The sequence below is a fragment of the Lissotriton helveticus genome, chromosome 6 (assembly GCF_964261635.1).
Source record: "Lissotriton helveticus chromosome 6, aLisHel1.1, whole genome shotgun sequence".
NCBI lineage: Eukaryota > Metazoa > Chordata > Amphibia > Caudata > Salamandridae > Lissotriton > Lissotriton helveticus.
Window position 1 is genome coordinate 709776555 of NC_136067.1, and position 17071 is coordinate 709793625.

At 42.7% G+C, this 17071-nt stretch overlaps 1 protein-coding gene across 1 annotated transcript in view; it reads left to right on the forward strand.

Moving 5' to 3' along the window:
* Positions 1–17071, forward strand: part of CFAP206 (cilia and flagella associated protein 206) — a 603144-nt gene that overhangs the window by 366436 nt on the left and 219637 nt on the right. Inside the window, exon 10 of the mRNA XM_078648188.1 lies at positions 6041–6181. Coding sequence (XP_078504314.1) covers positions 6041–6181 — 141 coding nt within the window. The remainder of the gene's footprint in view (positions 1–6040; positions 6182–17071) is intronic.

Below are 17071 nucleotides of genomic sequence, written 5' to 3' on the forward strand. Positions count from 1 at the left end.
GAAATTATGTTGCCATTAGAGAACCTGAAAGTTTCGGAGTGCAAGGAGGAGCTAAAGTACACAGTAGAGTTAAGTTCATCCAATCAGAGGGATTTTGGGGTTCTGTCATATTCTGAGGAGGAGTTGGCCAAGATAGAAAACCAAAGGTGATTGGAATAAACGATTCAGGATGGAAGTGATGGGAGGATTACTGCACATAGGATGATGTGGGAGAGTGGAGATGGGAAGAGGAGATGTGGGCAGGGGAGAACTCCTGCGCAAAGGTTCATGTTGAATAGGTGGTATGGGAAACAAAACGTGTGTAGGGGAAAATACTTGAATGTGTGGTGTGTGTTTGACATTGTTGGGAACGTTGTGATGTTGTGGGTAAATATAGCTTGGAGGTTACAGATGGCTTGGGAGGTCTGGGAGATGAGGGAAGTCTAGGGCCACCATTTTGGAGCAGTGATAAGAACTAAAAGTGGCAGTGAATACAACTAACTTAAGTGGGAGAGGATGAAGAGTGGCCAGGTGGTTGGAATGCAGGAGAGTAAGTGGTCTCTTTTTCTGGCTTGATAGTGAGGATGAGTGGGAGATTGGTGTGTCGTTTAGAAATGATGGATCAATTTACTAGGCATGGCAACACAAGCCCCAGCTGATCCCTACTCTGAGTCATACCAGTTCCAAGTGACCCCCCTGACATTGCTCACATGGAATGTGCACGGCCTGGGGGACAAAATAAAGAGGGGCCAGGTTCTACAAAGTTTGAAGCGCTGCGCCCCGTTGATAGCCCTGCTGCAAGAAACGCACCTCACTGGTCCTGCATGTAAAGCGATGGACAGCTGGGGGCATAAAATGATAGTGCACTCAGAGTTTTCTTCTGGTTCCAGAGGAGTTGGCATTCCGGTGGAAAAAACAATTCCCATTTATAGTACATAAAACAAAAACAGATGATCAAGGCTGATTTGTGGACCTACTGGGTCAGTGGGAGGGACGGTCTGTCAATATAGTATCAGTATACATTCCTCCCGCACTACATGCAATAGCGCTCCCAGCCCTTAGCGAATTCTTACTTGACCTTCTGGAAGGGGAACTTCTGATAGGAGGGGACTTCAATGCGACTATAGATGGTAATTTGGACAGATACCCTGTGAGGGCGCATGTGCCTGGCGTGTCTCGCCTTCAGGGTTTTCTGGAGGCACTCGGACTTATTGATGTGTGGAGACGGCACCACCCTACGACACAACACTACACCTTCCACTCGGGGGCATTTAACAGCCTATCTACAATAGACTACTTCCTGGCCTCAGCGGATAGTCTTAAGAACATTGATGATATAGAAATCAGGCCTAGGGGCATCTCCGACCATTCCCCGGTACTACTGACTTTTTCATATCACCACAAGACTCGGAGGCGTATCTACCCCATTTACCCTGGCTATTTACAGGTCCCAAAGATCAAAAAAGCGGTTGTTACAGCGATGAAACACTACTTCAATGAAAAACGCTATGTCAGTTAGCTCACCGACTACCTTGTGGGAGGCCTATAAAGCTTTCATTAGAGGGCAAGCCATAGTTTCTATTGCAGGGCACAAGCGGGAGAAGCAGCGGGAATTACACGACACGACATTGAGCTGGAGTTGCACGAGGCTGAGACACACCACTCTACTAACCCCACATCAGCTGCATCCCAGACGCAGAGCATTAGGCAGCAACAGTACAGAGAATACCTTAGAGAGGCGACCAAGTGGAGGCTGACGGCCACTAAAAATAAAATGTACGAGACCGAAGACAAGGCCGGAAAGCTTCTGGCGTGGCTTGACAAGAGGGAGCGGAGTAATACAGGGATAGCAAAGATTCAGACGATGATGGACGCGTTGTGCTATATTAAAGACATAGCAATGCCTAGGCTCACCCCGAAGGCGGCCTTCGTGCTTGAGGCGGACCTCACGGTGGAAGAACTACAAGTCGCGATCCGATCATTGCAACCTGGCAAAACGGTAGGACCGACGGTGGGAACTATTGCCCCACACCTACTACGAATGTACTCCGATAGCCTGGAGGTAGGTAAACTACCGCTTGATCAGCGGTTAGCTACCATAGTGGCAATTCCTAAACCAGGAAAACCTGCGTCACAATGTACCTCGTGTCGCCAGATTAAGTGTATTGGCGATCAATGTTGATAGACCTCCACTTGCTTGCCCTCCCCACCTTAGTGGGCTCGCCATAGTTTGAAAAAAACGGAAGCCATCTAAAAAAGTGTGATCTGTTTCCCAGGTTACCTGTAAGCATATTATACCACTAAACCCCATCAGTATCCATTCTCCAACTTCTGTCTTAATTCTGTGTTGTTCCATGACATGAACTTAACCCTCGCAGTGTCAGATATTTTTGACTCAGTCTTGCTCTGGTTCCCAGGGTCCATTTGACTCAGTGCCCTCCCTTCAGGCGGATTGCCACACCCTCAATCACACTCTTACAGACCTTCCAGATGGGCAAATCGATTGTGAAAGCTCTTGGAATTTAGATGGAGACCATAGGGGTCAGTGTGACAATCTGTTCTAATTTGAGTAAAAGCTATACGACCCGCCCTCTCTCTGTGGCCCGCACAATTGTAGATCTGTAGAGGTAACCCAGGGGGAGGGCGACAAGCTGTGAGACGGGATAAGTTGTAGCACAGAGGGTTCTCAATAATTCCCCTATTATTGCACAATCATTAACATTCACCACAATACAATCCCCTTTTGAAGTTTTAGGTTGTGGCCCACCTAGGCCACTCTTCTTGCCATGATGAAGTAACTACTAAGATTGTGGGACAACCTCGCATTTTTATTAATCCATTGAAGAACTTTGGCCATAAGTTGCTCTTTGGTCTCTATTTTGACCACACCTAATTTGGGTACTTTTGCAAAAATTATGACATAAGGGCATGCTTCTGTTTTTAGTTCGTTTTTTTCCCTTTAGCCCTATCTGAAGTTTACAGGATGAAATTTACCAATGCATGCATCTTTCTCTTTCCTCAAATAAAAAGCTCGACCTCTCAAAAAATGAACCCAAAAATGTTTCCAACGTAATGTTGCTTTTGATCCAATGTGGACCAATGACGTTTGGGTATTAGTTATTCGTATTCCCTTCTAAATGATGTTGTCTATGGTACCGCTCCTACAGGTCACTAGTACCCTCAAATTGCTCAGAACTTCTTATAACTGCTACGGAACCGAGGGTGGATGGCAACTTGTGCATGTTGAGGGATGGGAGATATAACTGGGTGACAGGATTGTGCTCTTAAGTAGGGGGTCCTCATCTCAGGCAGTGTTACCGTGCTAGACCCGGTTCCATTATCAGGTCAAGGGAAATTTTGCAGGAAGGCAGGCTTGCACAAAGGGTTGCTTGCTGGAGGTAGACTGCTCATATTTAGGTCTCGCCTAGTGATGCTGCACATGCGCATGCGCTGTACGCCTTGGCGAGACCTATTGTCGTCGGTTTTGCTAGCGGAGGGGGACAGGAGATGTGCACGCACCCGGGCAGGCGTGCACGCACACATCTGGACAGGCCATGTGCACGCACACGCCCGGACAGGCCATGTGCATGCGTAAGGCTCGCACGACAACACATGCATGGCGCGCTTGTGCTTTCACTTTCCCACTTTCATTCAATGCCGCTCCTATTTGCTTTCCCGGCCCACGCTGGGACAGGACAGGCCCAGGAACTAATAATGGCAATGCTGCCCGCCGGCAATTTTATTTCAGAGCAGCCCGGGCCTGCCAACTCGAGGGCACTGGGTCAGGGACAGGGCCCTGCTGCATCATGCAGTCAGGAGACTGCGGTCACTGTATATGTTTCACGCCGCTTCCATCAGTGTGCCTCCTGCAGGTCCATCCGGAGGATTCTCTCTGACGTGGGGTTCACTCACGGACGACGGACTCTGCCCCAGCCCTACAGTACAGCAGAGAAACTGGTATATTAGGAAATATAGTACAACTGCTTAACAGATCTGGAGCCAAGCCGCGGATCCCGCGTTCCAACTGGAAAGATTTCAGTCAATGCACTAATGACTGCAGTTCTATAACTAAGCATCTGTGGGCAGGCACAGATGAACCAACCCATCTTGACTCAAAGCGGCTACAGGAAGACCTGGCAAATAGAACACAGGAGAGAGTTTAAATAAGTTATTGAACTCATAACGAATATGTGCTGGGTGCAAAGTTCCAGAAGAATTCCGATGTTCAAATCTTGAACATATCCGTTATGTGTGATAATACGTTGTAAGTTTCCATGCACCCCTGACTTTCAGACTATTGTTTCCGATGGATCATTTCAGAACGGGCACCAATTACATTCCATGGGTTCCTTGTTACTTTTTTTATATTTTTATATTGCAATTGGTAATTTTTCAGACAGATGTGTATGGATCAGTTGCATTTACTCACATCTGAGAAAAAGTAGCCCAAGACCGGTGAACACCTTCACTGTTCTTTGCTGCCGCTCACCGCTTTCTTTGATGTTTGTTTCCTTTTCCACACTATCAATTTGCTCTCCCCAACACAGGCTCTGATCCTGTGAGCTGCAGCCACTACTTTGTTCTAGACACGTGTTGTCACTTCCCTCCACAGCAGTTAAGTTCTAGTACTGCTCCTATTGTAGCACCAGCTAGCACAAACACCACTTTTCTAAAGTAGACCTGCAATGTGTCTGAGCTGCGTAGAGTTGTTTATCTGGGGACTGACTGACAATTTTGTGGCTTTCGGTATATGTGTGTGGGGAAAAAATTAAGTTACCTTGGGCCTACCTATGTGCGCTAGCCTGTGTAGCTGGGTGTGCCTGAGTGAGAGGGAGAAACTGTTGTGTGTATGTGTTCTTCCGTTGATTGCTGTTTCCACATATGTTATTTGCGTTTCACTTGTTTTCTGATGGTGTTTGCTTTCCTCTCTTTATTGCATATATTACATTCGCATTAATAAAAGTCAGTACAATTTACAATGCCAATAGCTCACACTAGTGTAAATGCAATGGGTTTTGCATTTAATCTTTTTTTAGCAATTGCCATTTTAAATTACAATGCATTTTATTGAGGTTTTACAAAAGAAAAACAAAAAAACAATGTCATTTACAATGTCAATAGCTCAAAATAATGTCAGTGCGAGACCTATTGCATTGTTAATGCTTGTTTATGACCCTGTCAATATATTGAAAAGCAAGGTGAATAGCATTGCGGTTCTTATTATCCTGATGCGTTGGGAGGACTTTAAGTTAAATTAGCAGTAAAAGAGATATTCTATAGTGTAACAGGATAATGAAGAAAGATAAAAGGAGCGGTGATGTATAAGTAAGTACATGCAAAACAGCTGTGTGTTTTGTAACATCCTCCCTGTTGAAGACTGCCATGTCTCAAACTTCATGTTGCAGCCTCGTGAAGAAGGTCTCCTAATTAACGCATTTGCATTGTTAATGTAGACATTCACCAAACTATCGTGCTGCCAAAATGTACCACTGATATCTATATATATTTTTTTTTACATATTTTATATATTGTTTTTTTGCAAACCAATCCAAAGATGGCAACATTGTATTAAAATATTACTTTTCTTTGGTTAATATATTTTCACACCACACTGCCTTTCTTCCTATAGATAGTACACTTCTGCACTGCGTCCAGGGACACTAAGGGTCTCATATTGGTAGTAAATGTTTATTCTTCAAATTCTGGAGGGAAATTATGTGGTGGCCGTTTTCCGCTTTTATTCAGCTGGTGGTTCATCTCTTGATGTAGCATTTCTTGCAGAATTGGGGGATTTTCTAATAAGGCCCAACTCCACATCCCCCACTAGATAACTATCATATCCTCATTTTACAAGAAGGTACCGGCTTTCCTGTAAATCAGTATGTTTTGCATCTTCAACAGGTCTCTACACGTGTTTTTAACTCTTTCATGGGCTTTAGGAAATTTACAAATCTAACATCTATGTTATTCCGTTTCTAACAATTTAAGCTTAACACTTAAAGTATTACCAATTTTGAAATTATAAGACATTCCTTGATCAAAATTCTTTCTTTTTTTCCAGGAAAGAGAATTAATGTTTCTAATTTCAAAGATCAAGAGTGGTTTTTCCCAGAAAACACAGCTAACTTTGAGAGACTTCCTATTCAGTATCATGGATTTTGTGGATATACTCTAGTTGCACAGGATGGCCTTCTTTTGCCGGGTATGTCGAATGAATCAAAAATGAACAAACTTTTCTAATGCATGATAAGTGGTGAAGCAGATACTATGTGGTTCTTTGTTCCTCATCCTCATTCTGTGAGGTTTCTGCAGTTTGGTTCGATGATGGGGTGATGCATGAAAATAGAGTGTGTGTATATAGTTTCTTTGGAAGGAGAATGACAGGTGAAACACAGTAGATGTCCTTCCACAAAAAGACTGTGCAAGTTCAAGGGCTATAGTGCTCTCGATTCAGAGGTTTCTACTCGGTGTTTTTGAGCTGGTTCACATACACTGCAGAGCCACAAATGTGCATGAAGGAAGTCCCACATTATTCATGCAGGAAACACAAGCAATATATGAAAGTCTACACTTGGACAGTTCAGAATACACAGCATATTCCTGTTTCAGCTAACACATATAGCACCGACAGGCGTGATAACAATGCTGCCCCTGTGTATATGACTGCTGCTGGAACATGACAAGAGAAGCTGAGACCTTTTTTCAATTCAAGTACATTAGCTAGAAATTCGTCACGGACCAGCCCACCCCCCCTTAATTGTAGATGACGTGGTATTGTCATTGAGTATTATTTTCCAAAGGTATGCAAACTTCCCACTTCTGTTTATAAAGGTACACAAGGTGCTCAAGGTACATTAATGTTGCCAGTATGCGTGAAAAGTACTTTTTGGATGATCTTTCCAGACTGGCACCAGCTTAATGCTACCTGTATTTCTGGTGTTTATCCAAAATATAGAGTTGAAAATACCATTTACCATAATATCATGGGGTGACATCAAAAAAATCCTCGTCAGAAATATTGTAGGGAAGAATATTGATTTATAGTGCTATTTTTAATACCATTGTTAAAATATGTTTGTTACATTGTATGTATATATATATATATATATATATATATATATATATATATATATATATATATATATATATATATTGTAGCTCCGAAACACCAAGTACGCGAGTCACTCTGAGGGCGGGTGCTAGATAACGCGATGGTGTTTGCCTAAGTAAATGAAGGCTCCGATTTTCCAAAGATACCCAGCCGGGTTTACAGGAAAAAACCAGCACTCTCAAAGGCAGCAACAGATATTTTTTAGCAGAACGGTTTATTCAAAAAAGCAGACGCGTTTCGGGAATGAAATCCCTTCGTCAGTGTTAACATCAGAGCGCCATAGATGACACCCTTATCTATGTTCATGAATTATATTAACACAAACAATGGACTAAAGCATGTAAGTATATGCTGCGCGCCATCTTAGAACGCGTACATTCTATAGACATTGTCAACGTGAGATACAGAAATTCTTCTCCCATGTTTCAAATCATATTTAAAACATCCGCAAATGCATTATGCGCTTACTCAATGAACAATCTCGCCGTGTATCGGCAGACGTTTGAATGGACATTTTGGTCCAAAAACACGTACCTGAGAAAAATGCCATTTGAAAAAATGCACAATTAGAGTGAAGATCACAGCATTAGGAAAAAGGCTCAACTGAGCAAAATCTTGCCGTGGATCGGCAATTGCAACCCCATATCAGGTTGCTATGTTCTCAAGCCAGTGAAAAAACAAAATTTACATATCCCACCCTGACAATAAAACTATCTTTTACTATATACATCTTCAGAATTCCACCCAGTCAATTCATCAAAATTATCGCAAACAAATTTACACAGTTTCTCATAAGTCACATCACAACCCAACATTTTCTTAGCCCAAGTGAGAGGCAAGTTCCTCCCCTATATTCAGTCCCTTGGGTGCCCTGGTCTCAAGATCTATGATGAATCTAGATTCTAGTCTTCTAAGGGCCTGTAATCGGTTACCTCCTCTCGGGTTTTCAGCAACTTGGTCTAGGCAGAAATATCTTAGAAGATTTCTGTCACTCTTATGTTTGATGGCAAAATGCCGTGCTACTGGATAGCTGAAATCTTTATTGGCAATTGCCCGCATATGCTCCAATATCCGGAGTTTAACAGGATTGATGGTACTACCCACATACCTCAACGGACAAGGGCAAACCAAACAGTAGACTGCGTGATCTGTGGGCCTTGATTCTGGTTCCCGGGACCGGGATACCGAAGAATTGTGATTCTAAGAAAACATGTTTAACATGTCAGAGCGCCGCGATGCGGCCGGAGACATCTTTAAGAATAAAAACCCAGACATTTCTAAACCGCCACCAGTGTCGAATGTGGCTGTCTCCAACACCCTATCTACACAGTTCCAAAAACTTGAAAAATTGTATGAACGGGAACTGCGCAAATGGTGGGAGGGAACATCATTACAGGGGTACATAGAGGTACAGAGGGTGCCTCGAGGTCTTCGGATCTTTACAGTACCCGCGTATGAGAACCCAGACCCCCAGCTATTGGAAACATGGGTGTCACATATAGCCAACTCCTGCAAAGGCATGTTGGAGATCCTGATCCAATTCGCATGGAGCGACCGTGACAAGGTCGTTAAAGAGATAGAGGAGCTGGAAGAGTTGATCACACATAACGCCAACAAAGAGGAACAAGAACAACTTAGGGCCAACATGAAAAAGAGACTTCAGAAATATGAAACCAAAATTAAACTTAGAAAACAAGAAAAATTTGACCGGGATGAGCGGGATTATGCTATGGGGAGGGTCTTAACCTTCCATAAAAAATATGACCAACCGCACAAAGAAGTGGCTAGAAAAAATCAGATGCCGAAAGCCGCAACGGAGACAAGAGTTGAGACTTCGGACTCTGATCTCATTGTGAGTGAAAGTTCTGGAGATGAAACGTCTGGCCTTACAACAACGTCTGTGACATCGACAAATAAAACCCCTTTTCAACAGGAGTTCAAAGTGATACAAGAGAGCTGGCTCCGTGGCGGCAAGAACAAGCCCCCAGAAGACGCAGACAAATAAGACAAGGAGGCTGGAAAGGGAAGAGGCAGAGGACAAACAAGAACAACTACACGAGTAACCAGGAGCCAAAGGAGAGGCAGGTGGTGAATACCCCAGACCAGCTCACCATTGTAAATCTGTCCGAAAGATCACTAACGTCAGCAGAAGAGTCCGTGTTGAAACTTGGACTCACTTTTTGTCCGAATAAAAATATGGAATATACACAGACACGCATAGATCTATATAAATTTATTCGGAAAGTCAAATTGCATAAGTTTTTTAAGACTAAACCAACTACGAAGGAATCAAAATATTTGAGAAACAAAAAAGACACTGATCTCTTATCTGTAAATGATCTTACAGCCTGTGAAGTCTTACAAAATCTTAGACAAGATGGTGACATGGAGACAAATGCAACAAGTAACACCTTAACCCAAAGATTGGATAATGTCAACATAGAGCAAGAAGCACCGAAGGGCAATTTTAAACTTGCCTCAAGATTTGTCCCCCAGACTGCGGTGGACGCCATCGACATTTTTGCAGATGTGGTTGCCAGAGATCTGGCCACCATGAGGACAGAATTCAAACCCCAAAAGAAGCACCATAACATTACCAAGGAACAACAGCTAGCGGTGAAGTGCTTGATGGAGGACAAAATAATTGTTTGCAAACCCTCCGATAAAGGAGGCAACATAGTCATCATGTCTAGACCACAATATGTCGCAGAAGCAAAACGTCAGCTTGAGGATTAGTCGTGCTATAATGTCATTATGAAAAAGGATTATTTGACAAGCATATAAGAATTATAACAATTGCTCAAAAAGTGGCATGACCGACAGATGATTGAGCTTGATGAATATCTCTTTTTGAAAACCATGAACCCTATTTTACCTTGTTTTTACCATCTGCCCAAGGTACATAAGAACATCTACAATCCCCCTGGAAGACCAATTATTTCCTCCATAGGAGGTCTTACAGAGAACCTTTCTAAATTCTTAGACCATTTTCTGTTTGGTTTTGTTTTGTCTCTGAAATCGTACATCAGAGACTCCACAGACTTTATTGAAAAAGTGGAATCTCTCGCTTGGCAACCTTCATATGTACTAATTACTTTGGACATTACAAGTCTCTATACTTGCATAGATCATGAACAAGGACTCACCGCTGTCGAATTTTTCCTGAACAAAAGAGAATTGAGATTTGCTTTGCATAATAAGATGTTATTGGAACTTATAAGATTTTGTCTCTATAATAACATCTTTCTCTTTCAGGATACAATATACCGACAGTGCTCTGGGACGGCGATGGGCTCCTGCTTCGCCCCCAGCTATGCGAATTTATTCGTAGGCTGGTGGGAGGAGCAGGTAGCCTGGGCCCCCAGAAATGCCACTTGGAATAACAAGATAGTGGCTTGGAGCAGGTATATCGATGACCTGTTCCTAGTGTGGAGTGGGTCTATAGAAGAGGCTAATGAGTACATATCAGTGCTAAATGACAATGAGTGCAACCTCAAATTCACAGGGGAAATTAACAAAGGAAAGGTTAGTTACCTGGATTTACAAGTGAGTGTGAGGAATGGTCAGATCAGCACCCAACTTTATCGTAAACCGACTGCTGGCAATAGCGTTTTACACGCTTCAAGCAGCCATTCCCGTAAACTTATCACCAATATTCCATACGGGGAATTTTTACGATTAAAACGTAATTGCACCCATAATGAAGACTTTGAACAAGCTGCCACGGACAGCATAGAGAGATTCCGCAACAGAGGATACAATTTAAACCTGCTTCAAGAAACTTTGAATAAAGTCAGAAAAATAGCGCGCAGCACCCTGTTTGAAAAGAAAAAGACCATCCCTTCTAAAGAGGTTCAATTCCGCATGATCACACCGTTTGCTGCGGATTCATTTAGATTAAGATCTATCTTGTCTAAACATTAGCACATCCTTAAATCCGACCCAATTGTGGGTCCTGATATTCCTGATGTGCCTTCTATTACCTATAGGAGGGCAAGATCGCTGCGAGATGAGATGGTCCACAGTTATCTACCACCCCAGGAGAAACAATTAGGAACTCTGAAAGATGCAAAAGGTTTCTTCCCCTGTGGGAAATGTAAAGCCTGTTCGGCAAGTAAAAGAACTTTAGCATATGATGTGACAGGTTGCAAAGGTGGCAAAAAAATAACTAAATTTATGTCTTGTCACACAGATCACGCAGTCTACTGTTTGGTTTGCCCTTGTCCGTTGAGGTATGTGGCTAGTACCATCAATCCTGTTAAACTCCGGATATTGGAGCATATGCGGGCAATTGCCAATAAAGATTTCAGCTATCCAGTAGCACGGCATTTTGCCATCAAACATAAGAGTGACAGAAATCTTCTAAGATATTTCTGCCTAGACCAAGTTGCTGAAAACCCGAGAGGAGGTAACCGATTACAGGCCCTTAGAAGACTAGAATCTAGATTCATCATAGATCTTGAGACCAGGGCACCCAAGGGACTGAATATAGGGGAGGAACTTGCCTCTCACTTGGGCTAAGAAAATGTTGGGTTGTGATGTGACTTATGAGAAACTGTGTAAATTTGTTTGCGATAATTTTGATGAATTGACTGGGTGGAATTCTGAAGATGTATATAGTAAAAGATAGTTTTATTGTCAGGGTGGGATATGTAAATTTTGTTTTTTCACTGGCTTGAGAACATAGCAACCTGATATGGGGTTGCAATTGCCGATCCACGGCAATATTTTGCTCAGTTGAGCCTTTTTCCTAATGCTGTGATCTTCACTCTAATTGTGCATTTTTTCAAATGCCATTTTTCTCAGGTACGTGTTTTTGGACCAAAATGTCCATTCAAACGTCTGCCGATACACGGCGAGATTGTTCATTGAGTAAGCGCATAATGCATTTGCGGATGTTTTAAATATGATTTGAAACATGGGAGAAGAATTTCTGTATCTCACGTTGACAATGTCTATGGAATGTACGCGTTCTAAGATGGCGCGCAGCATATACTTACATGCTTTAGTCCATTGTTTGTGTTAATATAATTCATGAACATAGATAAGGGTGTCATCTATGGCGCTCTGATGTTAACACTGACGAAGGGATTTCATTCCCGAAACGCGTCTGCTTTTTTGAATAAACCGTTCTGCTAAAAAATATCTGTTGCTGCCTTTGAGAGTGCTGTTTTTTTCCTGTAAACCCGGCTGGGTATCTTTGGAAAATCGGAGCCTTTATATATATATATATATATATATATATATATATATATATATATATATATATATATATTACCTACTGGCGGTCGCCAGTAGGTATATATAGTTAGGATTTTTTCTCTATGGGTTTTTTGAAAATTCTATGTCTAATAACTTTGGCGTTTGTGGACGGAATCGGCTGAAATTTTCAGGAAAATGGCACATTTTGTTTCTGAGCAGCCCTTGAAAATTTGGGGGGGGTTCGTCCAGTGGGGGCCGAGAAAAAAGGGGGGTCCCAAAACGTGTTTTTAACATTGAGTTTTCCATAGGGCGGTTGGCCTCACTTTTAGCCCGAACGGCTGAATGGATTTGCACGAAACTTGGCAAAATTGTAGGGACTGGTAGCCCGATGTGCCTTTTGTAGGTCTCAATATATGTGCTCCAGTGGATTTTGAGAAATTAACGTCTAAAAAAAGATATATATCTGTAACAGCGGACCGGTTAGCGCTCTGGTTCGCGGACTTTTCGCGCAACGGAGCTTTGTGAAGCGAAGCTGATTGGTTCTCCGGCGTCTGTCAACATTCCAAACAGTCCGTAGCGGCCGCCATCTTGTCTCTCGGTAGGATCGAGAGACAAGAGGAGGTCAAAACAAAGGGGGAAATAACTATAAGGGGGCATAGTAGATCCTCGCTGACCCCCTAGGTTTGATGTGGAGGTTTTAAAAGGGCCCCGCGGGGCAAAAAAAAAACAAAATAATAATAATCGAACGGCTGAATGGATTTGCACGAAACTTGGCAAAATATTAGGGACTGGTAGCCCGATGTGCCTTTGCTAGGTCTCAATATATGTGCTCCAGTGGATTTTGAGAAATTAACGTTGAAAAAAAGATATATATCTGTAACAGCGCTCCGCTTCGCGTACTTTTCGCGTTACGGAGCTTTGCGAAGCTGATTGGTTCTCCGGCGTCTGTCAACATTCCAAACAGTCCGTAGCGGCCGCCATCTTGTCCCTCGGTAGGATTGAGAGACAAGAGGAGGCCAAAGCGAAGGGGGAAATGACCATAAGGGGGCATAGTAGATCCTTCCTGACCTCTTAGGTTTGATGTACCATTTTGCCAAGTTTGGTGTAATTCCGTTCAGCCATTCAGGCTGTAGACGTATGTAAATGTCCTATGGAAAATTGCATGGGGAAAACACATTTGAAAGTGTTGAAATTTAGAACCAATTAAAATGTTACTTTGGTTTTGTATTTGTGTGTGATGAAAGTTAATTGGTTATGTATATATGTCAAATGAGAGGAAACCACAGCCATTTTGTGATACTACTGTCTGAGGTACATTTGTGAGGAATTTTTGGTGGTGAATTTCTGGTGTTTGATTTACACAGTACTAACACTTCTGCTACTTTTAAAAAGGTGAGTTGTTAATTTGTAAGGGGAACTATGTTGTACACTTGAAGATAATTTGAAAAATGTTTTCTGTTATTTATTTGCAGTCCTTCTGTTATACTAAATACTTGATGAAGTTAGTTTTATATTATGTATTACTAAAAACGATAAATGAAAGTGATTATTTTTTTCTGCAATTTACAGCAAGCAATTTCAAAATAAAATGGCTCACAATGAAGAGACCGTGGCAATTTCTTTTGAATTGTCCACTACATTGATTGAAATTGAGAGCACCAATAATGAAATATTGTCACAAGGAGGACATGACTTGTATGATTCCATTAGATTGATTGAAATGGACAGCACCAAGAATGAAATATTGTCACAAGGAGATGACTTGAATGATTCCACTACATTGATTGAAATTGAGAGCACCAATAATGAAATATTGTCACAAGGAGGAGATGGCTTGTATGATTCCATTAGATTGATTGAAATGGACAGCACCAAGAATGAAATATTGTCACAAGGAGGAGATGACTTGAATGATTCCACTACATTGATTGAAATTGAGAGCACCAATAATGAAATATTGTCACGAGGAGATGACTTGAATGATTCCACTACATTGATTGAAATGGACAGCACCAATAATGAAATATTGTCAGAAGGAGGAGATGACTTGAATGATTTTTTTGATCAATCTCTTGATGGCGAATTTATCGAGTGTTTGGAGACCATAGAGTTACAAGAATCATCATTGCAGACTTTTAATGAGGAGATTCCAGATGAGATGATTGAAGAGGAAATTACTGATGAGGACATGTTACTAGTTGTTTCAAATTTAGAAAATTCTGAAGAATAAATTTATATTTAGAAATCAAAAATTGTTTGAGACATTATTTATTTTTATTTTTAATTTATGAGGTTGTAGCGAAGTGATTGTAGTATAAAATGAGACTTATAGTATAGAGTGCAACATTTTTATGTTACATGGTAAGTTTACTCATATTTACTTCCCTTCTGCCACTATATTATCTCCAATGTGTATTTGACATGTCTTCTTCATCTCCGGCCTCCTTTCTCTCACTGTGTGTCTCCGATGCATCTTATCGCTGGTATTTTGTGTAATTACAGAAGAGAGTAAAATAAAATAGTTCGGAACGTGAAAAGGGGGCAAAGTAGAGTACTCCTCACCCCCTAGGCCTTTTTAGGCGGTCCCAAAAGGATCAGTTTCTGCTTTCCTGAGAGATTATGGTATGAGTTCCATATACCACAATAACTTGCATTACAACATGCAAGATATCTATCTCCTATTACCAACTTTTGGAGATATTCGCGCTAAGCGCGAATATCTCCAAAAAGTAACACCTGCCCTGAGCAGTTCTTAGCCATGTTATCCAATGGGAGGTGGATAACATGGCTAAGAGTATTAGCTCGGTAATGCATGAATATCGCTGAGTTTTTAGCGATATTCATGCATTGCGGCCGTTTATTATCGCATTTGCGATAAACCTTGATAATAGTAAGGTTTATCTTCGATAATTTCTGACGATGCTTAGTGGTAAAAAATTGGTTGGTAAGCATCGTTAGCGATAAATATCGCTTAACTTTGGTAATATGCCCCAACGTCTGTTAACGTTCGATTCGAAGGAAATGAGGAAGTGTTGAAAAACATTGTCTGCGCCATCTTGCCTTTTTTGAAATGCCACACTTTTGTCGTGCACGGCAGCCATTTTAGATGTCTTGACCAGACCCACTCTCTGCACGCTGTCGATTCGTAGCATGGCTCCTCACCCTCGTAAGCATCTCCCCCAGGCACTGGTCACCACCGCTCTCTGTCTTATGCATGGGCAATAAACCTTCCCCCATCTGCGCTGCTCTTCCCTGAGAATCACACTCTGTGCCCGCCCGACACCTCCCTTTCGCCCTATTCACTACCGCACCCTCTGACACTCCTCTTCCTCTGTGTCCGAATGTCCAGGCCGGTCCTAGGCTATCAGCTAGCCCTGCAGATGTAGTTTATGGCCCCAGCTGTAAAGAATCACCCCTCTTCAAAGGAGTTATAGTAGATCAAGGCCCACACCCGATGTGATCCGTCACAGCACACGCGTTCCTACTATCTGAAAACCATCCTGTATTGTGATTGGGGAGGGGACCGAGCCTGAAGCGGAAGATTCCAGGAATGACTCTTTGTACATCAAAGTTTTTACAATTATGTGTCACATTAAAAATATATAGCACTCCAACAAAGTAGTAGGAATATAAAACTTTAATAACATATAAATATATACAACAAAACAAAAACAGTAAAAACATTTAAACAACGAAGAGACCGTGGCAATTTCTTTTTAATTATCCAATAGATTTATTGAAATTGACAGCACCAATAATGAAATATTCTTGTCAGTAGCGGTCTGTTGTGCGAATAGTTCCAAGGCAGCAGAACGCGCTGAAATCTAGATGGCACGAAAGTGATGTCTAGTAAGTTGCCGCCCAGCAAAAAACGGCGTGGGGCGCCGCGGGGGTGAGTGAGTCCAGTAGGCACCACAGCTATTCTTACCGGCATTGCAGAATTACTGCTGGGGACAATGCCTGTGCTGTAGCAGGGTCACAGCAGAAACAAAAAGGATTCTGTTGAAGATGTTGTTGGTTTTCAATTTGAAAACAGTTCTGGTGTCAACTGCTATGCTAATGTAGTGGTTAATGTTTTGTTTTCTCTAGAAAATGTAAAAGAGGGGGAGGCAGTCCAAAGTTCCGTTAAAAGGGCAAAGGAAAGGATCGGTGGTTTGAACTATCAGTCAAAAAGGGGAGGGGGTGCAATAATTTTTCCTACCGGGTCACACTGTGCTTTCACCGGAAGTAAGGTCTGCAGGATTGTAGTAATTCAAAGTGAGGCTGGCGCCAGCATGGGAGCGCCGACGTCCCGCGGATACAGTTTCGTCACTCCACGGGCGATCATGGCAGTCATTCCCCATCGGGGGTCGGAGACTCCCGCGGCTCCTCTAGAATCTTCAAGGTCGTGGAGGACTACGGTGGTGGAGTCAACCAGTGACCGGGCCATTTCTTTATGTTGGGCCCGCTCTTGCCAGGTCGACCGCCATTTTGAGAGTTCGGCAGCTACCGGCGATCGCGGGGTCACATGAGCGGACGGGCTCCACCCTGCCGGGCGAGACGTTGCAGCATGGCCACAGTGGAAGAACCGTTATCTAGGTCGTTCCGAAACTGTGCAGCACTGTAGTTGTTAGGATGCCACCGCCTGGAGCGCTGAGGGTGCAGCTGGGAAGCCTCCACCTGGGGAGGCGGGAGAGGCCTGTTCGCACCGTCTCTCCCTCCCAGTGCACCCCACGGCGTCTCGCTTGAGATTTGTTATGGCCGGACCAGGCGATGAGGACGAGGGGGGGGTCGGAGGCA